At 38.2% G+C, this 27,177-nt stretch overlaps 1 protein-coding gene across 4 annotated transcripts in view; it reads right to left on the bottom strand.

Annotated features, from left to right (window-relative positions):
* The window catches only part of RBMS3 (RNA binding motif single stranded interacting protein 3), a 699,644-nt gene that overhangs the window by 483,257 nt on the left and 189,210 nt on the right, over window positions 1-27,177 (bottom strand). For 3 of the 4 annotated variants that reach the window (XM_066320213.1, XM_066320221.1, XM_066320193.1), the window contains one exon: window positions 3,824-3,997. In XM_066320213.1, the coding sequence (XP_066176310.1) occupies window positions 3,824-3,997 (174 nt within the window). The remainder of the gene's footprint in view (window positions 1-3,823; window positions 3,998-27,177) is intronic. The other variant, XM_066320228.1, reaches the window with a different exon arrangement.

Here is a 27,177-nt window from a genome sequence, read left to right as displayed (position 1 = left end):
AGATGTATGCACATGGAGAGGTTAATACACACAGCCGAATTCATCATCCCATGGGCACACAATAATGGTTTCAAACCCTGCAGGGTAACACACTGTAAAGTTCTGTCTGCTTCATCAGAGAGTATCACATGGCCAAATTCTTTCATAAGGACTGACTTTTACAAAGGTGAGCACGGCAGGTATCTGAGACTGCTCCATGAATATCCAAGAAAAGTGTAAAAGACTCCCTTACGATTTCAGCTGGAGTACTCCAAAGCTGATGAGATCTGTGTTTGTTTGCTCATTTCACGGATGTATTTCTTTAAAACAACAGTACAGTCTAAGTAGTTTGTTTGTTAGAGTTAATTCAGTGGACAAGATTTCTGAAGATCTGTGAAATTCTATCATCCTTCCAGCAAAATGTGCAGAAAGGGAAATGAAGTGAGTCTTTGAGACTTTTTCAAAAGCATGGGTAGGAAGCCTGTGTAGATGTGAAAGTGCTCAAAGGACACTATCACTCAAAGATTCCTATCTTGCCCAGCAGGGATAATCAGAATTACTTTGTCTATTTTTTATCTTCCTTTGTGAAGAATTCAAGAGAAAAGCATGTTAGATGACTAGGTGCCTTCTCCTATTCTCAGCACTACGTGCAGTATTTTTCTAGCTGTAAGCCTCTGAATGTGAATGCCAGGAGAATTTCAAGCCCCTAATATCAAAAATCATTTACTATGTAAGGACCATCTACCACATTATCATTTATATTAGTATACACAGATCCTGCGGGGTATCCTGCTTCCCAGTAAAGCTAGAAATTAGCACCTTTTTGTTTGTTCAAAAACTGCATTGCACTGTTGACTGGGATGATATGCAGTCTATTTTTTCCTTAGATAACTCAAGAGCTGAAAAATTACCCTGTTTAAACAAACTTCCTGTTCTTTTCTTTCCTAGGGTGGAAAGGCTGCTTTTAATCAATGATTGCAGCATTATGGAAGAGAGATGCCAAGGGTGCTCTCTGATAAAACAAAATAAAACCCCCACCTTTGGCTCTGACATACTCAGGACCAGCCAGAGTCATAAGGGTCTCCTAGCACTGCACTTTGTAAGATATTTTTTCTTTCATTGGGATTAAATTAAAAAAAAAAAAAAAAAAAAAAAAAGAATTAGAGAATTGATTTTTTTTTTGTTACATTTGGCCCAATTAAAATGAATCTTTTTTTCTCTCATTCAGCTTTTCTCCAAACAGTAGAGAAATCCAAAGCTTTTCTCTTGGCGCTGTCTTCAGGGACTAATATCTTTAAGCACTTCAAGGGCAGATCCAACTCCCTGACATTTGTCTGCCTTGAACTTGCAAAGCGCTTGTAAGTTTGTTAGCCTCCAAAGTGTCAAGGAACTGCAATGATCTTTAGACATATTCCATGTGGGAGGTTTTGCAGAAACAGCTTCATACAGCTCTACAACCTACAACTTGTTCTGGTGAACCTGTGTCAGATGAGGGCAAATAAAATCCTCTGAAGTAAAGTAGATATCCAGTTGAGCACGTAATACTGGGAAGATTCATGAATAAAGGAGCTCCCCCGTATCCAGCTTTTATTGTTGTCATTTACCATAAAAAGGTTGGTTTGAGCCCAGATTAAACAAATCCAAATGAAAAACAAGAACCAGACTAATTCTAACTTTATCATGTAAAATGAAACAGGTATCCAACCAAATACTAAGGTTACTAAGGTGGTTTTTTTTTGGTTTGTTTTTGTTTTTGGTTGTTTTTTTTTTTTCCTTGGGAAACTGAACTTCATTTGATGCTGCAGAAGGGAAGAGCTGGATCTCCTGGAGTGCCTTGTCCAGGCCCTGCTTATGGGTTTACCCTCAGAGAATACAGAAGTAGGAAAGGTACAGAAAAAGTGTGTGATCACAGTGGTGGGCACTGTAATGGCAGCCAACCTGTTAAAACTGTTTACCACCAGCTTAAGAAATCTGTCCAATCTCTGCTGAGTAGCATTGCAACAGAGCTCCTCAGATGAGCTGGAACCAAGAAATGGGCCAAGTTTTGTAAATGTTCGAACTCAGGGACACTGAGGGCAGGACTAATCAACCAATCTGCACAAAGGTTTATGAAATTTGGCACATCCTAAAATCTCTGCTTTCCAGCAATCAGATAAATCAACTTCCAGGCTAACATATCATTTCCAGTGACTATGTATTAGGATGCTCAGTGAAAACAAATATTGTACAAACTGTATATTTACAACATACAGATATTTTATCACAATTCTAGTGGAGCTACCCTCAACTTTAGTCTAAACAAAGGAAAGAGGAACTTGGAAGCAGCTTGAAAAGACTGAAATTTCAATTCAAATTTTAAGCTCTCTTCCGGGAAGTAGAGCATTCTTCTCGTATGCTCTTTTGAGAAGCAGAGTCAAAGCTTGAGTCATTGAGTCACAGAGAGGATAGTGTTTATTCTAAATGAACAAAGTTAAGGAGCAGTTAATGATCTGAATACCCTCAGTTTAAGATAAATTAAGCTGTCATGGGACTCTTTTTGAGCCGTCATTCTAAACCAGAAAAATATGTGTCCTTTTGATGTCAAATACTTTTTATTTCTTTACAACAGTTTTTATAATTTTCAACGACACCATGATGGAAGTAAGCAAACAGAAGAATCTATAGAGATGTTTAATTTATTCTGAGAACTCATCATCTCATAAAAAAGTAAGATTTTACAAATTTATTCCTCTCCTTTATTTCAATTACCATGTTAATGTTTGAGACAATTCCTAATCCAAACTTCCAGTCAGAAGTCTGTTGGCAGGTAAGATGGCAAATCTAAATCAAACCACAAAGATCTCACAATAAGACTGCATGGCACAATTTCCATTCTGTACCAAAAGCTGCACTTTCCCATTTCCCTACTGGAATTCACTATAGGATGGCAAACTTCATTATGTATACACAGCAGGAGGTTAAGATGCTATGTCCTTTAAGAAGTTCTATAACCAAATGTCCAAAGCGAAGTTCAAATCCAAATAACAAATTAAATCAAATTAAGACAAAAAAAATAAAAATCAAATTTAAATAGCAAAGTGTGGGGTGGGGAAGAAAGGAAGATTGCTTACACTAATGAGATTTTTTTCCTCATTAACTCTCTTTCAAAACCAGAAACTACATGAATGAAAGGGCTCTGTTATAAGCAGTCAACAATACCAATATGACAAAACTCACCATCAGCCTATAGCTGTGACCCTTTCACAACTGTCAAATTAAAACACACAACAACCCTGAGCCACCCTTCCCCATTCCTTTTGGCCACCAGTTCATGCAATTACAGAAGACCAGTAGTCTTTGCTTAGCAACAAGACTGCATGTTCACTACTGATCACATTAATGATAAAGTAGTGAGTCTAAACAAATCTAATGATGAGAAGAGATGCTCTCCTTCTCTGACTAATCCACACAATTTAAAATGTCTGAAATAGAGAGAATAATTCATTCATCTTACAGGCTCACCAGAAACAGAAATGAGGCCATCTGCAATACTGCCTTTCAGACTGTTTCTGACACCAAAACCCAGGCATACAACAATAATTTCATGCAAGGAAAAAGAATGCTAAATGTACAAAAATATATGTTTTTGTACTGAGGCATAAAACTTTCATGTTTGCTTATGTCAGAGACTCATTTGAATATATATTTTTAGAGTTAGCGCTAGTACATGTGAGTTGTTCTGACTGGCATGGGACATAAAGACTGCTGGAGAAGGGTGCTGAACCATCAGCCCCTGAGTTCCTCCAACTCCCTGGGAATCACAGAGCTCATTCAGGTAACTGCAGAAAAGGTTTTCGTTACTTACAGCAGGATGTCCAGCACAGTAGGTGTAGCTAGCATGAGACTGGTAGTGCAAGCTTGCTCTCGGAAAGGTGTATGTATTCCAAGCAGGTTGGCTGCTATTCCACTGGGAGCTAAAGCCAGGGCTCATGGTCACTCTCGATTTACTGTTTTGGTACGTTCTCACTGTGGAGCTGGACTATCAAAAAAGAAAGAAATGCAACGTAAAAATAGCTTTTAGGGTAGAATACAAATAATGCAGCTATAAATCATCATTGTGCATACATATAACGCCACATGGTCTGGAACTAACTTGAATGTTTCCTGTAAGGAGCTGGGAAAAAGCAAAAAATGGATTCCATCAAAGACATCAGTGAAAGAGCTATGTCACTGTAATGCCCAAAAGGAAGACTGATGACTGCTAGACTCCAGGCAGGGACATAAATCAAATGGACAATCGATAAGTGATAGAAGTAAGGGGATGTTCTGAAAATATGCAGAAGGTACAATCCCAAGATTAATTGTAGAAACTTCCATATCTTTTTATTATATTGATATTTATTGAACAACTGATCAGCTATGGCCATTTTACAGTAAATGGCAGTTTGGGGCCAATATTTAGATCTATTTCTTGAAGGCTTGAAATCCCATCTAATGGCTACCTAAGGCTGAGCCATCACAAAGCCACATATCAAATATACAACCTTCTAAGCACACTATAAAATTTCAAGACGTTCTAATTGCTCAGAAAAAAAATAATGCAAAATCTTGAATTATTTTTTTTAAAACTCAATCATTTAATCTGGTAGTAACCTGGACTACAGATATGTGAGTCACATGCTTTCTTTCTGTCCTTCTCTCCTTTTACTTTAATTGGAGCTTTCTGCTTCTAATCCTTGTTTTATAAAAAATATTCCTAATAAACATCTGCACTGTTAGGGGTGGTTTATTAGGGCAGCAAAAAAGAAACAATTTTCAAAAGAGTAGAAGATGCATAGGAGTGGATGCATTTTTAGCAGGTATTTATGTTGGTCTTCAAAGACAAAAGACATGCAAATGTATTTTTCATTCCATATTCTGCTCTTCATTTGGGTTTTGCTTGCTTTCTTTTTATTGGCAAAGGTGTCCTAAATTTCCCATGCAAATTTACCCCAGCTAATTGTAGTTATTATACAACTAAACCGATTCTCTTTAGAGCATTAAATTTATGGTGACCTTGTTTATACAGTGAAAGCCTGAGAAATACGAACACAAATAATATTTCTTAGAAATGCTTATAAATGTCCCTGTTAGCAAATTGATGTTATCAATTTTAAAAGCTATACTCAAGAATGACACTTCATTTATTTTTGCCCTCCTTTCAAAGACAACTTTTATACATCATACGTGTAGCATTAACCAAATATCGATATGGGCCACCATCAAACAAGGTGTCCCACACCATCCAAGACCATCTTTACCCTGAAGTGCTTACAAGATAAATGAGAAGGTCAGGAAAAGGATGAAAGAGCAGTCTGGTGTAGAAGCATGGAAAACAGCTTCATAAACATGACTTTCAGTTTCATTTCAGTGCTTCAGCTCAGTTTCATTGGCAGAGAATTAGAGAAATGGAAGGAAAAAGAGGACAGAGAGAAGACGTACAAAAAGCTTTCAAGGACACATTCGAGCTGTAAAAATATATATGCTGTAATCTTTCCAATTTTTAATACTCTATTGAGACAATCTGGTCGCAGAAACTACGGGCCACGCTGGCATGGGCTGAACATGCCCTCTTCGTTTAATTTGATTTTCAAAAGTTTAAGTACACAAAGTCTGCCTCAGTTATCAATTGCTGTATAAACTTTAAGTTCAAGAAAAGGCCAAGCGACTTCCTGCATGTGTTTATTTCCTGCGCCGCCGATTAGGAAGCCTGAAAAGAGCAGTTTCCGCTCACCAGCTCTCCGTATCTCCACAGATTCGCCTCCCGCCCCCACCCCTAAGAGAAGGATTCCTGCGGTGTGATTTCTAAAGATCTAACTTACAACTAGCTGAACACAAAGCGTATGAATGAACAGTAAAACCCACACTAAATTCTCATTAGTCACTGTGTGTGACAAGTGGTTACTTTGTTCTTACAAAAGGCTTTAGGGGGAAAAAAAAAATATCTGCCCCTACAGTTAAAGGGGCTTATTTGAAATAAATCTTTTTGTATGAATTTAAATCATGACAAATCAAAGGAAAGAGGCTATAGCTACAGCTAAGGAGAGAAGAGAAAAAAAAAAAAAAAAAAAAAAAGGAAAACAACTGAGAAGTTTCAATGCGGGGGTTTCCTCTTTTTTTTTTCCTTTTTTTTTTTTTTTTCTTTTTTCTTTTTTTTTTTTTTTTTTTTTTTTTCTTTTCCCTTTTACCCTCTTTCCCCAAGGAGCAGAAACTGCATTTTCTTTCCTTTGACATATTACTTATCTTTCAGATCACTCCTCAAAGACAAATCTTTCTTTCTGGGCCCTGGTAGACTTGCTTCTACATAAGAGATGAAGGCTAGGTTTTGTTTCGGCCAGATCAAGTAGATTTTTAGCCCTAACGTATTTTTCCATATAAATTTCTCTCCTTTATAAACACCAGATATTCAAGTGTGGCTGCTTATTAACTCCTCTGGAGAAGCTGATCCCCCATCAAATATTCTGTGAACATTGAGCTATTCTACCCTAATAATAACTTTGCTTCTCCCTCTTATTTCTGATGAGTTTTCATTGTACGGACCAGTGGAAGGTGTCTGTGGCTGATGGGATGTAAATGTCCATTGTCAGCTGTGATAATTGTTAACTGATTATTTTCACAACGGCAGCGAACTCCACTTACTACAGTAGGAGAGATGTGCTACTGGCACTACATGGATGGGGACAATACCTGCTCTCTTATGAGAGAACAGGAGTAAAAATGAGCCTGATTGAGTTGCTGGATGGCCTTCTGCCTGCTGCTTGCCTTTTGTTTGAGTGCCACAGAAAACACTCTCCTGGAGGCACGGTTCAGCCGCAGTGCTAAATTCAGGCAGGGAGTTGAGCCCCTCTGCCCTGTTTCTATTCCTCCATCCAGCTCTTACCCCACACGGGGTGCATTAGGAGCAGTGAGACATTCAGAGCACCAAGGACGAACAGGGTGCCCTAGCCGCGCAGACCTCTCAGGATGCAGAGGCACAAAGTGGGACCCCACAGATCCCACTGCCCCTCAGGGCGGCCGGGGACCACAGGACAAGTGTCTCTGAGAGGAGACCCTCTGCTCGGAATGGCTTTGGTCAGGGACCACCATGTCAGAACCCATAAAAACCGCTCTCCTGCTGCTGGATCACCTCCAGAAAAAACCCAGAACACATAGCAAAACAAAACAAAAGTCGGCGGACACACTCCCAGGGTAATTGGCTCTGAAATCTTGAAGAAATACAGGTTGTCTGTCAGAAAATAGAGATCTCTGCACCAGCAGCCACAAAGTCTCAGGACAGCCTGGTCCCCTCAGGTGGTCGGGGGGCAACGATGTGAGACCAGGGACACCAAAAGCTGATGGCTTGATTTCAAGGTGTCCTCTGCTCAACAAAACGCTGCATTCTCTCTGCAGCCTTCTCAGCATAGCCAAGATGCCACTGTGGGAAGACAGTGGAGCGGCTGGGAGAGCCGGGAGGGGACAGCGGTGGCCGGGGACAGGCGGCCGGGGGCTGGCAGTCACACACAGCACACAGCCGGGCCGTGCTGCCGCCGGGAAAACGGGCTTTGAAAGGAGCAACGCGCCGCCTGGGAGCGAGCAGCATGCCTGGGAGCACCCGGGGGAGAGCGAGAGCAGGGAGAGGAGGCTGCCCTTAGCCCCTGCAGAGCCCACCTGGAGCAGGTGTGCCACAGCATCTATGAAACCCACGCTGGAGGAGGTGGAGATATCCTGAAGGAACTGTGGCCTACACTAGAGCACAGGGTGAGCCTGAGGAACAGGAGAGGGAGAAGATCCAACTCCCCTGTGGCAGCAGGGATGGGAAGCAGGCAAAGGCTCAGGAACAGAAGAGTGCAACTGAGCCTGGGAGAAAGGCACGGGGAAGAAAGGGTGGGTATTGTCATGATTTCCCCTTCCTTCTCCCTGTGCCAGCTTATTTTAACTGGTAGGCAGTAATTTTTCCCATGTGGAGTCTGGTTTTGCCTGTGAAAGTAATTGCTAAATGATCACCCTGTCTTTATCTTGCCCCACAAGCTTTCCCACCTTATTTTCCACCCATTTTGCTGAGGAGGGTGAGCAAAAAGCCTCTTGGATGGGTGTTTAGCGGTCAGCAAAGGTAAACTCAGTACAAACTGGCACGTCTTGTGGCACATGAGCTTCAGGATTTAGAAGTGTGTCGCTTTCTCCTTAACTGCTGATTCCGTCAAGAAAAGGAATCACCTCTCCCCATAATCTTAATGTCTTATTTACAGCTCTTAGGCTGTCAATGGCAGACCACCACTGCCACTTCTGGGACAACCCAGTCATGTTTTCTCAGAAAACTTCTGCAGAAAATTATCAGATTAAAACAAACAAAACCCATTACCAAACCCAAAACCATACCAAAAAAACCCCCAAAAAACTTCTGACCTCCTTGCTATGTCTTGCCAGAAACAAGAAGTATTACAAAACAAGTGGAGAATTTTCTTTTCCTTGAATAAGTCAGTCCAGTACCTTTATACCCCAACAACTTAATGCAATATAAAATGGAGTTCAATAAAATTTAAATGTCTAAGCATATTTCCAAGTGTAACCTTTTTTTTTTTTTTTTTTTTTTTTTTTTTCCCCGTGCCTTAATTTCTCTCCTTTATAAGTATGGATAATCTTACTTTAAAACTTTTAGAGTAAGGTTTTCCCTGTGTTTTCAAAAGATTTGAATATTTTTGGACATAAGCATGAGTGAAGTGGAAAGTGTTATTAGTATTATTAGTACTTCTTGAGCTTAACTGCTTTTGGTTCTTAGTTCTTGTAATAGCTGATGTGTGAAGTCTAACAGTGGAAAAAATAGAACATAGTATTTATGGAACACTTTTTATCATCAAAGCACTGTACACATTTGAAATGTGGCAGTATTTTTCACTGGTGCAACATTTCCAGCTTTTAAAGAAGTTTGTAGTGGATGTAAGAACTAGCGGCCACTCCTTTCTATTCATATGTGAATAAATATTCATATGTGACTAAAACATTAAACAAATTTGATAGTTCTGACACAGCCTTAGTCTTCATGTCATCACACCCATGCCCTCCACTCTTTTGCATTACAGTGTCACTGTGTAGTAAACTCAGTAAACTCACAGGAAAACCACGTGCTAACTTCTGAATTTCTATGTCACATCCAATGCAAGATTTACTACATCTACCAGACACCTTTCTGCCAAACATTCCAAGATGCTATGGTTCTTATTGGCTTTGGCACTCCAAAAGAAGGGAGAGGCTCAAATGTTCTTCTCCACACTACCTCTTGACTAACGTTGACTTTAAAAAAGGCAAAACCAACAAACAAGTGGGATTAAAGAGGTGTAAATATCTGAATTCAGCCTCCCACTTCCTCATCTTTTAAAAGCAACTTTACATTGATATAATGTAATTTTTTTAGCCCGCACAATTTGAGCTGTTTTCAGTCCCCTGGATTTTAATTATAGAATGGTTCTGTCTTCACCTGCTTCTTCTGGGTTTTTTTTTTTGTTGTTGTTGTTGTTTTGGGTATTTTTTCTGAAAGCAATTGTGACTGAAAGGTATCCACCCTCTTCCCTTATCCCTACAAGGGATTTGACATCCCTTATTTTGGATGCTAAAATGATTATAGAAGATGGGAAAAGTCAAGGAGAGAAATTGCCATTCTGGAGATACTGCTTCCAGGAACTCTATATGCCTGTATTTGGATCAGGCCACAATGCAAAAGCACAGTCCTGTGCTCTTAAAAGTCTGGATGCTGTACGAAATACTACTGTTCCCATAGAAATCAAAGGTTTCCTATAACCTGTAAAAGTAAGAAATGAAAATAGCTTCCTTGGAACACTATTGCATGAGCTAAAACGTTGAGGGGGTTTTTTTATGCTCAGAGAAAATATGAAACTGGCAAACCAAATCTGAAGTTAGTTCATCACAAAATCCACCTGAGAGACCTTAAAGATTTGTAAATTGAAGAGCAAAGTGTTGTGGTTTTTTTTGTTGGGTTTTTTTTTTTTTTTGTTTTTTTGGGGGGTTTTTTTTGGGGGGGGGGGTTGTTGTTTTTTTTTCTTTTGGAGTTGTTACAAAAACTAAACATGGAAGATATTGCAGATTGGTTTTGTTGTTTTTATTGTTTTTTGGGGTTTTTTTTAATGTCAAGAAGGAGGAATTTTGTGCTGCTACTTTTCCCAACATAATCATTCACTATAGCTTGCAAATCTTTTAAAGTCTAGGACCAGATTCCATCCATTTCATAAGAAATGAGTTTTTAATATTTGGCCATTGCAGATTTCAGGATTTCAAGTTTATCAAGTTTGTCTCAATACCTTTAAAAAAAACCTTCAGAGACATGACCATATTTGAGAGAAACATTGTTTTTCCAGACATGGGATTGAAACTCAATATGCTCTACCTGGAAAAACAAGATCAACTGAGAGAAATAGCATTCCACTGAAACCACGGAGAAATGATGAGGCTGTATTTCATACCTCAGCATACATGTAGGGTTACGGCTCATCCAGTGGATCCAAGAGCACTGAGCGCTTGCCCACATCATGCCAAAAGTCAGGCTGTGCAGCCCATTTGCCCCCTCCCAGTAAGTGAGAGAGGAATGCTCTCCATGGGCTAGCCTTGCTTGGCAGGCAGGCTCCCCGCCAGCCAGGTGAAGGGGACCCAGGTCTGCACAGCTGGAATACTTACAGCTGGGGCCCTGTATAAATGCTAAGTTGAGAGACTTTTTAGGATAGGTCTCAAATAACTCAAGGAATGTATTCCAGAAAAAGGGTTTGCCATTCTTTATTTTCCCCCAGAGTGATTATGCCTTGAAAACAAAATATATGGGGTTTTCACACTTTCTGGTTAGAATTCCTGTCATTTCCAGTGACAACACTGTAATTCATGTTGTACTTTTAACTGTTACTTGAATCCCAAGAGCATTTTTTCCTGGGCAAAATATGAAACATTGCTCTTGTAGTTACCAGGGAGTGAGCAGATGAGCTGAAAAAATGAATGCCTTCACAGCTTGAGGAAGAGGCCATGAAGGGGTTGGTTTTCTGCCATTTTAGCATCCACACCAGGGGCAAAGAATTAGTAATAGGACACGGGCCAGTGGTAATCCAGATTAAAGCCTTAAAACCTCTTGGCAATCTGTGTGGAACACATACACACAAAAAAAAATTGCTGTTACCTGGTGGTTCCCTAAGAAAGAGACCACTGGGTTTCAGCCAACTTCTGCACACACCCGCCCCCCTCCAAAAGCACTACCACCACCAGTTCTCAGCTGGCAAAGTCAGTGCAAAAGCCAAGAGTCTGAAGAAATGCTCCTGTACTTCAAGGAGCATAAGAAATTACTTATTCTGTAATTTCTCCAGAATAAGATAAGGAATTTTTAATGCATAAGAGACTCCTCTAATGGTTTTGTTACCCATGTAGAACCAAGCCATAGGGAATGGGGACATTTGTGTGTATTCCTTCCACAGAAAGAAAAATGAAAGGTGACTTTCCAAAATGTATGGTTTTTATTTGTTTTTCTTTGTTATCTTCCTTGCAAAAAGTAAACTGGGATTAAAATGATTTCTGCTAGATGGGCTTCTTTTTAGTCTAGCTTAAACCTTTGATTCACTTTTAAACCCAGTGAATATCTTGACTCCAAGTAAGGCCATGTCAAAGTTTCTTCTGTTCAGAATATTATTTAGTCAATGTATTGTGATAAATTTAAATCATAACAACCTCAGAAGGACATTGAATATGACCTTGTAATGGTAGGTCATTAAGTAATTATTTTTCTGAAAACAAATCACGCTGGCATTTGTTAAATTTATTCCAGCCTTTTTAAAAACATAACGGTGACAATTTAAAGCAGTGAAGCATTGTGTTAACCCAAGATGAGCTGAAACTGAGTGTTTCTAGTAAACTCTGGTAAGATAGCACTGGCTAAGACCCTTTCACAGATGACCTGAATACTTTGGATTTCTAAAGTAGTCACCCACATAAAATAAACCACTCAATGCAATACTCCTGTGAATGCACATACAGCCCATCTGTACAGAGTGACTGGAGAAAACTATGTTCTTGTTAAGCAGGTAAGTCACAGAGGCAATGAATTTATTCTAGATCATAAAGTCTACTGGTGAACACTATTATTAAGGATACTTTAAACACTATTTAAACACTATTATTATATGTTGATTACAAATGAAATATATCACTGACAGATCTCCAGGGTAATATTTTTACAAGGTCTAAGAATCCCTGTCTCATATGTGCCTGTTGCCACTCTTCAAGGAATTTTCTGCAAAATGCACAGTATTTGGGACTTTCAGCAATCCCTTTGCAAACCAGAGAACAAAACTAGGTGCAGCAAAAATTGAAAAAAAAAATTGTTATGAATATATTTCTTTGGGATCACATTTCCAAGTACACAGGGCTCTTCTATCAATTTTGCTGTATGTCAAAAAACCACTTATACCTACATCTTACTTTTCTGTGTAACACTAACTGCAACACAAGTTCAGGAGCTTTACAGATTAATGACTGATTTTATCATTTACCTGTGTGCCAAGTTGGGACTTTTTACAGACAGCTAATATCTTTAGTGAAACTCATTATTTTTTGATAGTTTGGGGAGAAAAATAATTATTTCATTAACACTTGAATTCCTTCCTCTTTTAGAGCACCCAAAGGTATTTTTTCACTATGTTCTGCAGGATCTTAACATATTTTCTGATGTATCTGTTTATTTCATGTATATTGAATTACTCCACGAACAATAAATCAACCACTGTCTTGGATACAAAATGCATTTTCCTCACCCTAGATCTGCGATACACAGCTTTTTTTAGACAATCCCAAGAGTAACAACTGGCTGACAATTTAAGCAAATCTGAAACATTAACCAGTGAATGCAATCTGGACTGAGATACCAGGGAAGAAGGATGCTTATGAACAGCTGAAAAATGTCAGTGGCACAACATCACTTTTACAATTCTACCAAATGATAAAAAGTCAAATTTCTTTCCTTGGCCACACAGTCTTGATTCCAGCCTTCATGTACATAGAATGCTTATTTTACTGAATGCAGTGCAGTTATGAAACACATTTGGCCGCTGGGAAGAATTCTATAAATCCTACAAAACTAACCAATGCACCACTCTCCTGCTAACTCCTGCGGATGGGCTTGCATGCTTTCGTAAACCTCACCATGGGACCAGGACATTTATCAAAGCTATGATTTCCTTCCCATAATGTTATATCTATTGTACACCGGGAGTTCTGCAGGTGCATGATTTATCCATCCTGTCATTAGCTACAATACCCTGCAAACAGTTTTTATTTTCTGCTGGAGAAACAAATACTCCTCCCATAAATTGTTTTACTGCTGATTGGTGAACAGGCTCCTGCTCCCTTGACAATAAAACAGCTTGCTTTCTCTGACCATGGAGTTATAATTTCCAGCACAACAATCTGAAGCTCAGCACCATTTCTTATGGAATTAAGTAATATAGGGAAAATAATAGCTCACTTTTCAATATCACGCCTGAACTCTCATTATCTGTTAAGCACCAACACATTTGATCACTTGAGGGACATCACAGACAGCATAGCCCTAAAGATCCAACCAAGGGAACACAGGAGGATGAGGCAAAAGGCAGATAAATAGAACAGACAAAAGCTTCTTTTTAAATTAAAATGAAAACCTAATATGAATTTTTCTCCTTGAATCAGGATTTGCCAAAGGTTTCCGTTGGGCTGAAAATGCTCAATGAGCATTTTTTTTAAAAAAAAGGGCTAAACTGGATAGCCAGGAAGTTCAGAAATGAAATGCTATTTCTTACTCAGTGAAATCATACTCAGACAGGCCTTTCACTCAAATTAATTATTCATAGAAGCACATATATTGTATATGACACATTTGAATGTGAAAAGGCTAATATCCTCTGTCTTTTTCCAGTGAACATGGATCACTCAACTGATCCATGAGAAATTTAACAGTCAGTCTAACAATTCTATTACTCCAGTAGGACAGACAGAAAATAGAGAAAGCAGAATGAACTACAAAGACAAAAAGAAAATAAGAAGATATTTTCAAGACCAGCTCTCAGGGTATTCCAAATCAATTTCAACTGCCTCAGATATCTGTTGAGTATCAAATACAGAACAGAGGAACATGCACACAGGGCTATTGAGTTGCCTAGAAAAGCTGTTTCTTCTTCCCTTAAGCTTTGGCCACTCGTACTGAAGAAGAGAGAGAGGATTAATTTGTTAAAAGGGAGGAGCAAATTATAATGGAGAAGTTGACTGTGAACTGTATGAACTCAGTGCAGCAAGGACTGGTTTTCCAGGATACATCAATACACGGTTACAGATTTCATTAAAAAATAAGCAAAATGAAAAATGACATTAAAATTCCCCAAATAAAAGACAAGAGAAATACCTAAGAAATAGTATGCTAAGGCATCAGAGCTTATGAGATTTGCTTAGTTCTGCTTTTATTCCCCTGGAGAAAAAGAAAATAAAAAGAGCAATGAAAGGCTATTAAAATCCAAATAATTCTGCAGATTATTGACAATCCTGTAGTCTAAACTAGTATGAAGGAGACACAGGCATCAACAAACAAACAAAAATACTATTTAGTTAATGAAACACTTAGTGAATCTGAAGGAATGGAGCAGCCTGAGGTACACATGAGGCACTCATGCTGAACATCTGACCATGCAAAGCTTCTCCGGCTTTGGTCTGCACAGCATTCGGAACAATGGGACTACTCATGACCTCAGAGCAAACCACGAGTATAAGCAAACAGATCCCTGACAAAGCTTTGTCAAAACTATTTCTTGAGCTAAACACAGTTCTCTCATGCGTCACTGTCTACTGTAAAGATAGTAGCAGTCAAATACTTCTAAATATATTAAAACACTTTTACTATAAAGTATCAACGTGAATGCAAACGAGCAACCTCCCCATAACAGTAGTTCTCCTTCTAAGTATAAACCACTCCTTTTATTCCTACCAGCTAAAGATACAGGGCTGACTTGCTTTTGGCCAAGCCACAAGTGTTTCAGATTGGCATTTTGTACTCTATGAATTGATAAATCAAAATAACAACAACAGAATGCCAATTACTTACATTTTAGAAAGGTTACTGCAGTAAGAAAAACACAGGCAGGTCTGAAAATATCTTCAGTTTTCATGAAATTACACTGCTGAGAAAAAAATAAGCCCAACACACTACACATTGAGGGGCTCTAAGTGGAAAGCAGAGATCTTTTGAATCCTGTTGGAGGGTGCTCAAATAAAAGAAGTCATTGAGCCTCAAGAGAGGAAATCCAGCTGATGCTCCTCAGAGCCTGGCATGTGGAGCTGTACTTCTTCACTTAGGAAACACTGACAGCTTGGGGACTAACTCAGTGCAACTCAGCCTAAGGGATTTTTTTCCTCTAGTGCCCAATGGGGTGAAGAAGATTCAGATCCTTCCTATCGAACTTCAACATCATAAACTTGACGGGCAAACGGGGAAACGGAAACCTCTACTTTTGTGTTTCTCCCTGATGTAACCAGAGCCCCCCTTCATATTCCCAAATGTTTGTTAAAATGTTAAAATCCAGATTTTAAAATGTAAGTACAGCAGTCGTGTTCAGGCTGCAAGAATCAGATGAGAAATGAACAGAGACTAAGCAGAAGAGAGATGATGATCACAAAACACAGCAGAAAGCTCTGAGGATAAACTGATACTGTCCTGTCACATTGTTCCCAGATGGTATAAAACCTCTGCTCCTCAAGTCAAAGCCTTTCTAGAGCTGATGACTATTTCCAAAGCCTGAGGATGAGCAGAATGTCTTACCACTCTGTAAGGTGGTAAAAATGGTCTAAAAATGCTAGAGAATTAACAGAAAATCAATATCCTAGAAATTACTTTAAAAAGGATATTTTGAATCTCATGTTTCTATGTCAGTAGATGGTCTGTGTAGCTCTGTGCTTAAAATATACATTTCAGGAAAATTTCCCATACAGTATATTCAGTCATATCTTTTGTTTCCTGACATGTGTGGGTGCCAAAACCTTATAGGAGAAACAGGAAAAAACAGTTATATTAACAAGATTTGTACAGAAGCGTACGACATTAAGTTACCCTACTCTACCTGAACAGTTTGGAATGACTGGTGGGAATATTTTTGGAAGACTGCCAAAAGATAATTTTGGAGGCACATTATTTGTCCAGTTTAAAATATATTTTAAAGTTACAGTCACCTCTAAGTAGCTCCATGACTATTTAAGCGCAACTTTCAGTATCTAGTGAACTGTTACATAAATACTAAGAGGATAGGTTAATTAGGATAGATGTAGAAGAAAGGAATCTAATCTACCATTCTCATCTGGAATAAGAAGATGGCTTTTCACCTAAAGAGGAAAACTATTAGTTGGAAAATCAAGTCACCATTACCTCTGAATCAGGCTTTTTAAACATTGCACAGCTCTTTCCTGGCCACTGTAACAGACTTTACTGCTTCCTCTTTTGCAGCCTTTGGGAGAATGTGTGACATCTTTTGTCCACTCGAATTTTAACAGCAAAGTCCCAATCATCAATCATCTAATTACTGAATCAAGTTCTTAGTCAATTTTCAGGTATATAATGAGTGTGAAAGCTTGTATGATCGGGAACAAACACAACATAAGAGACAGAAAGGCTTCTAGTAATTCACAGATATACATGGAAGTATAATTAAGTGGAATAAATAACAACACAGGCAGAACAGCACAGAGGGTGTTTCCAATTTCGTTTAAATCTGATAGTAGAATAATTTTTATGGAGCTAAAAGCAGGACCATGAATTAGGTGGATTTAAGAAAGCTAAAGGCACACAAAAGCAAAGATGAGGAAAGTAAATTTGAGGAGCTGAATTCTAATAATAGAGCTTTGCTTCATCTCATTCAGCTATGTATATTTACATGTATATATCTATGTCTATATTACATAAGGGGAAAATTTTGAAATTAAACCCACTTTGTTACAACATTTGGAACACTCTTTTTAAATTATATATTTTAAAAGAAATATCTAGAAACATTTATTTAGGAGGAAAGGGTAATTATAATTTTTATAACTGCTGTTAAGATTTTTTTGTAACATGAATGCAGAAAGACATAGGAAAAAAAAAACATTACAGTCTACAGCTTAAATATTGAAGAAAATCCAAATATATTTATGTCCCTATCTCCTGTGATTTCAGAAATATCTGCCGTAGACTGTCATTATACCCAAATTGTTAGCAGATACTGCTGCGCAATGGAACAGTCAGACTTAAACTGGTGGAATAGTTGATGGCATTGTCAACCTTTTAACAAAATAAAAAATATCAAATGAATGCTGAACAGGTGCTAGTCACACTCTGATTTGAGATTACCCACCTTTTTTACAGGTCTCTTTTACTTCGGCCATGATACAGAAAAATGCATGTTTTCTACATTGACTTTCCTAATAAGAATTGTTAATTTAGATGGATAGATCAAATTGATAGAACATACATGAGGGGGTTTTTTGCTGCTGCCTAAAATTCTGATTCGAGTCAGAAACTTTGTAATTCATAAAAAACTCTCTAGAGAAAATATTAACTACTGCAAAACAATTTAATTAGATGATAAAAACAATTTTTAATTAAAAAATATTTTTAAGAAGCAAAAAAATTTACTCTAAAAAAAGTAAATATTTTCTTCCATGCTCAAATTCAAGTAAAGATACGCAGGAATATAGATGCTATAAAAACAATAGAATTCAGATTTAGTAAGACAAATGATAAGAAATTATTTGATTTCATGGATCACATCCAACTGATCAGAGAATTGCAAATTTGTTAGATGAAGCAGAAATATAGTGTTTATCTGTCTCTAACATCAGATTCATACAGTTTGACAAGATTCTGATAACCATTCATCTGCAAAAATTTGATAACTTTAGGAAGTGTCGTTCAGGCCCTAGATGTCAGTTTTGATCTGGATGCCAAGGTCCCAGTGCACCGTATACAGCATATGCACAGCTGTAAACACAGGAAGAAGTCTACTGGAGCTCAGAGGATTTGTTACATTACTAGAATCACAGAAAAGATTCTCATTTGAAAGACTTAAATATGTAATGGAATTGATCCTGTGCTGAAGATAAAAACTTTATTTCTTTGCAAGAACAAAAAGATGGAGGTTTAGATAGGAAAGGGGGGACTTTGTTGTTTATTTTAAAAGGATATATATCTTCATGATGCAGGCTATACAAGAAAGCTAGAAAGATTAATACTCTCTGGGCAGGATATTCTACTCTTATTATGCACAGTATATCTTGCCCCTTGTTCTGAGGTATTTAGCAATGGCTCATGGAACAAGAGATGTTTAATGGTCTGATACGGCCTTGCTGCATCGATCACTGTGATACAGCAATCAAAACCAGAGGGTGCATATGGCCCCATTTGATCTTTACATGAGAATTCCACTATGCTAATCTCTAAAACATAGCATCAGATTATGCATTTCCCTCCCTTGTGCTTTTCCTTGCCTGAAAATAAATAAATCAATCAATACTGTATGATGCAAAATTTCTGAACTTTAAGGGAAGTCAATAGTGTTTGTAGGTTGCTGGCAGAATGCTACCTCTGTGGTAACAGGGTTGCAAATTGCAAGGAGCCCTATTGACCTTCTTCTTTTAATAAACTCATTTTTGGAAAAAACACCCACATTCATTATGTCTCTTACTTCCCGGAGGAAATACTGGTGCAGCTGAGGTCTGGAAACAGAAGACTCAACAACAGGAACAAACCACTGAAATACTTCACTGTCTTGCTTCTTCCTTCAGTGTGCTTCCTACTTCTATTTACTTTCTATTAGGGTTAATTTTTTCAAAAAGTGAGTAATCCTCTATACCTTTTTAAAACAAACCACATTTTTGCACGACAAAAAGATGACAGAACAGAAAGAACTGGTTGTGCAATCTGTATTTAAACACATTTGACTAGAGCAGCTCAAGAATCTGCAGACAAAGTAAGCAGCTAGCATCTAGATCTTCAATTATTACCAGCTTCAGACTATTCCTGGTGAAACTTTTTTCACTTCTCTCTCTTTAGATATTGCTAGCAGTTTATAGTTAGGTCAATCTATGTAGAATCCTCACCTGATAAAATGCATCCTCATAATCTGACTCTCAGGAAAAAAACAACAATTTAAAGTACAAGACTAAATAGGCAATAAAAGAATTTGAGGTTTATAACGGCCAACAAATCCTCAGTAACCAAATGCCTGACATGAAAAAATCTACTATTATTAATTGCTTCTGATAAGAAGCACAGGCATCTCCACTGATTTTAAGAGTAGATATAAACTTTACTGGTTTTTACTTATCTTTTTTCCTCTTCAGGGTTCACTGAGTTATGCTGAGATTGATATCCATGAATTTATAACATTTTTAAGAGAGATAGTAGACTTTTTTTTTTAACTACTAAAACTTGAATGTTCAGGCTGAAGGGTAGTTTCTCAAAAGCAGACTTTGCATTTTAATAATACTAAATTATTGTTATTTATATTAAATATTATTAAATCGAAAGCAAAATAGTCATAAGCTTGTCCCAGTTGGACTGATATTAGCTTGGAAATGAGAATTTATGCTAAAGTCCCAAACTAAGCAGCAGCAACATAAAAAGGGTTTAAAACAGAAATTTTCAAAAAGAGAAAGACACGCACATGTTCTGGTAAGCACACTCTACTAGCATCTTTTATGAGTTTAGTATTTTCTAAGCAAAAGACCTCTTATGGCAATTTGGCGAATGGAACCTCCCGGGGGTAGCCCCTCTTTTCAGTATGTAATTGACAACTTTCCCAGTGAATGCACAATCCAGGTTTTTCCCTTTTTCCAGTACAATTTAAAGTCTATAAAGAACAATTTATTTGTTTTCATGTATCCATGAAGAAAAAGGTGACAATCTGAAAAAAGAAATCGACAAATGACTAAACATGGGAGAAATTTTGAAAATGGCAGAGAACCAGCTGGGAACATTTCCACACAGACTTGGTTATGCAAAGAGAGAAACACTATATTTACTTAATGATATCTACAAATAACATTTGGTAATTATGGGAGCTGCACAATCACGGGACACTCCACCCAACATTCAATAGATAAAAAACACTATAGGTCGCTATAGTGAAAAACAGTAAGTTTCTTCTATTGAATATTCCATAAAGGTTAGAAAAGGGCCGAGTTATTCTGAGTGTATTATCAACACGAGTTTCTTCTTTTTAATTAATGTTACCGCAAACTAGGGAGAAACAGGAGGAAGTGATTAGAAGACCTACTTTTTTACTTTTCCTTCCAAAGGGGGGGCAATGAAGCATCAGTCTGACACCAGCAGATGTAAAATCTTTTTTTTTTTCCTACTGTATCTAAGAAAGGAGGTTGTTTCTGGAGAACACAATTCAGTTGCTAAATTAATATTCACACTGTATTTCCACATTTCTACCCCAGAATGAGAAAGGTCAGATCATGTGGAGACAGATCTGGGAGGTGGGGAGAGCCAACCCCAGAAAGAACAGTTAGGAAAGCTATAGGCATGTTGTGTAGTGCAGAAAGTGGAAAGATCACACAATGAAGCACTTTGACTTCTTGCCAGGTATACCCCGTGAAATGAATTTCAAAATAAAGTTTTAGATTACAGATGGCTTTTCCAAGCCATTGCTGGCAGGAGCACAACTGTGGAAAAGCTGTGACACCAGCAATTAGGGATAGAAGAACCTGAGATATTAAGGGAAACTTGTCAAGCAGAACTTGAAATATCTAAATATTTCTCCTAAATATTTGCCAAAAGAAGAAATAGAAATTGCTTTGGCTCTGCTTGCCTATAAATTTGCACCTTCTGGATTTATTTTTTTTTAAATATTCACAGATACTAGTTCAGAACTTCTATAAACATAATACTAATTCACGTCTAAAACCATCAGGAACAGGGAGGCTAAAGATAGAATTCTTGGGAAATATAGCATGTGGTGTGCCAGCCACACAGTCCTACGAATTTCATGTTTGTCCTATCTGTCCAAGTAAAACACACTGTGAGCATCTAAGCAAAGCTCCTTGAATTCCTTGCTTAATGTTTGTAAGGAATCCAGTCGAAGGAGTATTTGCTGAAGCAACTAAGTTGAAGAAAAGAAAGCATACACATTTAATGAGTGACAAAAAGGCAAAGTACTTAAGTCCTGTCTTAAATGACCCTTATTATTAACCTTTCATGAGGAAAAAAATCCAAACTAGTAATTACTATTTTAAAACCTCCTGTAATGTCTGCACAAATGCTAGCAGTGTCATCAGAAATGACCACTGCAATGAAAAGTTATAAGACTTTTTAGAAAACACTGAAGATTGTAGTGAAAAGATGCATTGAATAAATTGTTTCCCACTACTCAATAGAAAATTATTATTTTTTTGTAAATGTGGATCATTCACCAGCTAATGAGCCTTTTTTAAAGTAGGGCAGAAACAGTTCCATAGTATCCAACACTCAACATCAGGGACAAAAATTATTTGGTACCCTTTAACTCCTAACAGAAGATACAGAAGGTGTTAAATGCAAATGCAAACAACTGGGCTAGCTCATGCTTCCACAGGGAGAATGAAAAATTGCCACTGGCACTGTGTCAGGAAGGATTTGTTTCCAAAAATATCATCCTGATGTACAGTACCCCTCTAACGGCTCCACGGAGCTGCTTATTACTGTCCCAAACTCCTTGGTCAGGACTTCTAGGATAAAGAAGTGGAAGGAGAGATGTCCAAACAATGCTCCAGACAACATGAGGTTAAAATCACATAGTTCCACTTTGCTGCAGGAACTATTTCAGTTCTCAGCAAATCTCACAGCACACAGACTTTGCCTTTTACTTCTCCTGCTGGGTCTAGCTAAGGATTGAGCCCCATAGCTGAATTTTGAGTATCCTTAAAGTTTGTGGATCACAAATTGTAACAGATGTCCCTGCTGTGCAGAGAGTTTTGTTTAAAGGTCCATCTGCCTGCAGATTGAAATCTGGGATTCTTTGTTCACATCCTGCAAAACCAGATCTTTCAGGTCACTCATCATAAAAACACAGAGATTTTTCTGAGAGGTATGAAAGATCAATATGTTGCATACATTTGTTCCTCTAAAAAGAGGAGTAGCTTGAGACCATCTCAGGGTTTGGCAGGACACAGTCTTTCTTATTCGTGGTAACGTTGCCTCCACAGAATTGGCTGCCTGCTGCAAGAAGGAAATGGATATATGCACCTATGGCTTTTTTCTTTAAACCCCACTCAGACAAGATTGAGTGCTCTACACATCTGGGGATGTGGCGAGGGAAGAGGTCACCTCAGCATGGCTAGGAATTCAGGCCAGGGAGGGGAACACAGGGTCCAGAATGGGGTCATTTAGAGGAGAAAGGCAAAGAGACTACAGCACTGGTATATTTAGCAAAAACATATAAATGTTTCCAAAATCTGAGCAAAAGAAGATAGTAATGATGAAATTACATGAAATCAGAATGGAAGAGAAGTGAGAGATTGTGAAGGAATGAAAATCAGGACACGGGAAGAGAAAATGGCAGAAAGGGTACAAGTGAAAAGAGAAAGAAAAAGTATTTACTATGCAATTAGATTTCATGCAGAGATGCACTCAATTCCTTTCTCTGTCCAGTTTACAATACCACTTTTCAGAAGAAATTCTCCACACTCCCCTCAGCACACGAAGGGGGAGAACTGGCAGGGGGAAGGGCTTCTTCATGCTCATCAGACTTCCACTGCTCTTTTCCAGGTTCTCCCATTAGATCAGTACAGTTTGGGGTTTGGATGAGAAACTTGCAGGAGTGAACAAGACACTTGCATTTGAGCAGAGCCAACCCCAGCCTAGGGGTTTTCTGAGGAGGCATTCACCATACTCTTAGGAAAAGAGGCTCCAGTGTCCTTCCTTGCCTTTCTCAGCTCACTTTCAGCCCAGCAGTTCTGCTTCTTTACAGAGGTAGCACCTCACTTGTCTGCACATTCTCCATTCCCCACCAAGTTCCAGTGGGCCTATTTCCCTCCTGTTCATCCTCTAAGAGCATGAGGTTATCTCCTACTCATAGTTTTAATTATCTTTTTCTCAGTTCATCTCTTTGTGGCCAACAAGCAGGCCCACAAGCTTGAGAAACAACTGTACAGACGGCCAAGAAATTGTTCTAGTTTTCCAAACAGTCGCAAGTGTTGTCTTTGCTTAGGTCAGACCTTCCTAAAAAAAGTCTTTATTGGCCTTCCTTTGACTTCTCTACCAAGTCATGCATAACTTCTTTGCAGCCAGCTTCCTTCCTCCTGGACCAAGTCCTGCACATGCAGTTGTGTTCAACACAGGCATGCCACTCTGCTTCTCTCCCCTGTCCTAGCTCAGAAGTGACATATCTACAGATATGAAGCCTTAAACTGAATACAGCAATTTCACAAAACTGACCAGAATTCACAGGTTATTACAATGTGTGCTTACTTGAAACTGGTTGCAAGTTTCTTGTATCTTCAATTCTTTGCTATTTTAGAAGAGTGCGTTTGGCCTGACAGCCAAAGGAAGTCAAAGAGTGCATCTTCCAGCAATTTCAGAAAACATTTGACAACAGGAAATATATTTTTCAGACACTTAGAATAAATTTTTGCCATTGTTTTAGAATCTGGCATCCTGTTCACCAGTTTAAAGGTAATCTATTAGAGAACTCAGAAAACACACATTATTACACACCTGTAAAGCTGAGTAATGCGATTGATCAGCACAGGATTTTTTTTAAAAGATACATTTATATACTGAAACCAAATAATGAATTATTTTTGTATTTACATCTTTGTGAAAGAAGTAGGTAGTGGTCATAATAATCACAATGTGTTTTCTCCTTGTAAAATATCACAGGTTCAACATTTTCTGCATAAAGTTTTGCTTTATTTGTATGGAGTGCCTTTATATTTAATCCGAAATCAGATTCTTTTAATACAAGCAGAATTAGCAAGATGGGTCAAGTCTTCAGCATGGCAGTCCTAGCTTTTCACGTATTAGTGAAATGTTCTGTACCTCCTTTCCAGGTTTATTCTGTCATTTTGCCAGTTTTTGGCGCTGTCCTCTTGTTTTGAAAGACCTGGAAGTTTTCTAAATTCTATTAAATTTACCCTTTTCTCATATTCACTCTTTATGCTCCACATTAGATTCCTGTGTATAGTGGTCACAATTTGTTACAAGACTTCTTACATGGCCCTATCGGTAGCAGATATTAACTTTTCTGCTCCAAGCATCTATTTAAGCTGTTTGCTTTTAACTCCTGTTGTTTGACCAACAAGAACTTTCACTGCCTATCTGTGACTGTACCTCAAACAATCAAATTGGGCTTGGAGATTTTTTAATGGCTATTCTGTCCGACTGATAGCTAGAGAGAAGTTCATCCCTCCTTCTAAGGAAAGACTCCTCAGGCAGTGCAACCTTTGTTTCCATAGTTATTCAGCGTGTTCAAGATCCAAAAGCTGTCATACAGCTCCATTTCCCATTTACAGGCACGCTGAAATAGGGTGAGATTTTCAAGCAAGGAATTTTTCTTCCCCCAAAAATAGAATATGCACACAAAAGCCGACAAAGAGAATGCATGCTGAAGATGAAAAAAGAATTCGCTCCACTCCACTAAAAGAAACCAATAAATGCTTTTACAACAACAGTGAAAAGCTAACTGGGGTCTGAACTTGCTCTCACTAATGTCAGTAACAGTTTGATTCAATGGGAGCAAAGTAAATCCCATTAGAGCCTTTTACAAAAAAATCCTAATAAAAGCAGACACTACAAAGTAAAGGCCCCGTTCAGGCCTCGCTTACACCACAGCCATTGTAAAGCCATACCGTCATATCTGGGGTTGGCATTCAGAGCTGGAGCTTTTCAGTCCTACACTGCCGCGTCACAGAAAGCCAAAAGGAAATGCTGCTCCAAAGTGAGAACTGAAAGTTTCCCCTGGCCACGGATTTAACACACTCTTGTTAGGTTTATATAAGATCTGGCTGGGTCTCAGTTGTGCATTCCCTGACACTCACACTGCCTGATTTATGCTGTCTTATTTGGCTGGTAACAGAATCAAATTGGTGACTGGTTTTGAATGAAGGCAATTAGGGTGCTTGATTGGTTTTGTAATTTGGAGAACACTACTCCAGAGTGTAAGTCAATTGTGTAGAACTATCCAGGTCTTTAATCACTGGTTTCCCTGTACACAGAGCTGATACTTTACATAATCTGAAATTTATACCACCTATAATCAGTTCCATTCTCCCCATTAAGGCCCCCCCCTCCCCCCCTTATTGCTTCCTCCCTTGCTCTGCACCTAGAAAAAGACATTGCATTTTACTGGAGAAAAAGTTAACTATAGTTGTGACAAATTACTTCAAAGGTATATCCAAGTTTTTTTATAGGATCAACCAAGGATATAGGGGTAACTATCTTCACAGAGCATTTAAGAGCTGTTGTGACATAGTGCTTTAACACTTCCTGTTAAAAATCTGTTGGGAAGAACTTGTTTAAATTTGAGTTAGGATAAACAAGAGACTTCTCCCTGTAAATCCTAGAAAGCAACATCATCAACAAAGACAACAACTTTACGTAACTCTCTGGGGTTCCCCTGAAAGACTGGAAATTCTCTATTCAAAGAGGTTTTTTTCTGAATGGATAATAAAATAAGATCCACAGGTTTAACACACAAAAATAAAGCCAGTCATAGGAAATCATACCTAATTTGCCAATGTACAGTAACCATATACCTTTATGAAACTTATTTAAATATACAGGCTTCACATATTCCAAAGCTGGGAAATGAAATTGCACTCAAGTGTTTCCTCAAGCAAATTTTTATTCTCAGCAGTGGACAGGAATTGCAGTGTACATTTACAGAATAAATAAACAAAGAAAAACTCTGAAGAGCTGCATGATATTCTAGGAAATATCTTCTGTTCCCTCATCACAATCTGCACTCCTGACATTTATTCAGAACAAGGCTGTGTTCTGCACAGTGGCTTTCAGATCACTAAGTCTCAAACCTTTGGGCCAATGCTCTGCTGAAAGTCTCACTGATCACTGACCACCGCAGAACTATTCCAAACATTTACCTGAAATGTCATCTTACGCAATGCTGTAAGCAGATGCGAGGCACTGAATTTCATTTCTCAACAAGGCTGCCTAAGACATAATATGTGCTTCAGTGAAGGGTGCCACAAAACCCCTATAGTCAGCTCAGAAGATGTGAGGCAACTTAAAGGCTTTCCATGATGTGCCCTAATTTTATACTCCTTGCTATGGAAAGTCCTCACTATAGCTCAACCCTGAAGCCCCATGCAAACTGACCACCACTGACGAATTACAGTTTGGAGAGCCAAAATTTTTATTAGTAGGTAATTAAGTAACTAATTAAGTTTTATGAGTAGTTAATAACATGTAGGGTTATGTATATTTGTGCAAATTCCCTGCATACAGCCTTAATTTATTGTGGTCCTGAAAGTCGTTAGATTTTAATAAAATCTGCCAAATAGAAGCAAACTCTGGTTCCCACTCTCAAGTAAATAGCAAATCTTACTGATTATGAGGCAGTAATGAAACCATGTCAAAAGGTTTGTATAGCATGGAGTAGATGATGTTAGTTAGCATTTAATATTAGTCAGAGTAAGCAAATTCCATTGCAATTGAAATGATCTTATTCCTTGAAATAAAATATATACAGGAAAGAAGAAAAGCCTCAGGTTACTGTTTTGTTTCATCACTTACAAGGAATAACTGAAAATGCACTATCATCCTTTGGTACTGTAAGCAGCTATGCTGCTGCTATGCAATTTAAATACTCCAACATCCTATTCCACCTCACCAGAATACTACTCATGATATGTTCAAGAAGAGTGATGAATTTGAACTTGACTTTAATGCAGCTGCTCACCTAATAACATTCACACGCAACACTACACACAGAAGCATTTATTTAGACAAAAATTGGTTTTATTACGGCAACCATTGTGAAATTACTAGCACATATTTGTAATAATCTCCAGGAGCATTCTGGGTAAACCCCCACAAACTGGACAGATGCTTTGATGGAGTTTCTTCTCCTAGGTGACCGTGTTCATTGCAGAAACAGTGAGGGACCACATCTCTGCCATCTCCCCAGACCAACCATTCATGCTTGTGTGATGTTACTGGCAGTGCCT

The sequence above is a fragment of the Sylvia atricapilla genome, chromosome 1 (assembly GCF_009819655.1).
Source record: "Sylvia atricapilla isolate bSylAtr1 chromosome 1, bSylAtr1.pri, whole genome shotgun sequence".
NCBI classification, from domain to species: domain Eukaryota; kingdom Metazoa; phylum Chordata; class Aves; order Passeriformes; family Sylviidae; genus Sylvia; species Sylvia atricapilla.
Note: the sequence above shows the minus strand (reverse complement) of the source record. Positions and strands in the feature narration are given on the sequence as shown.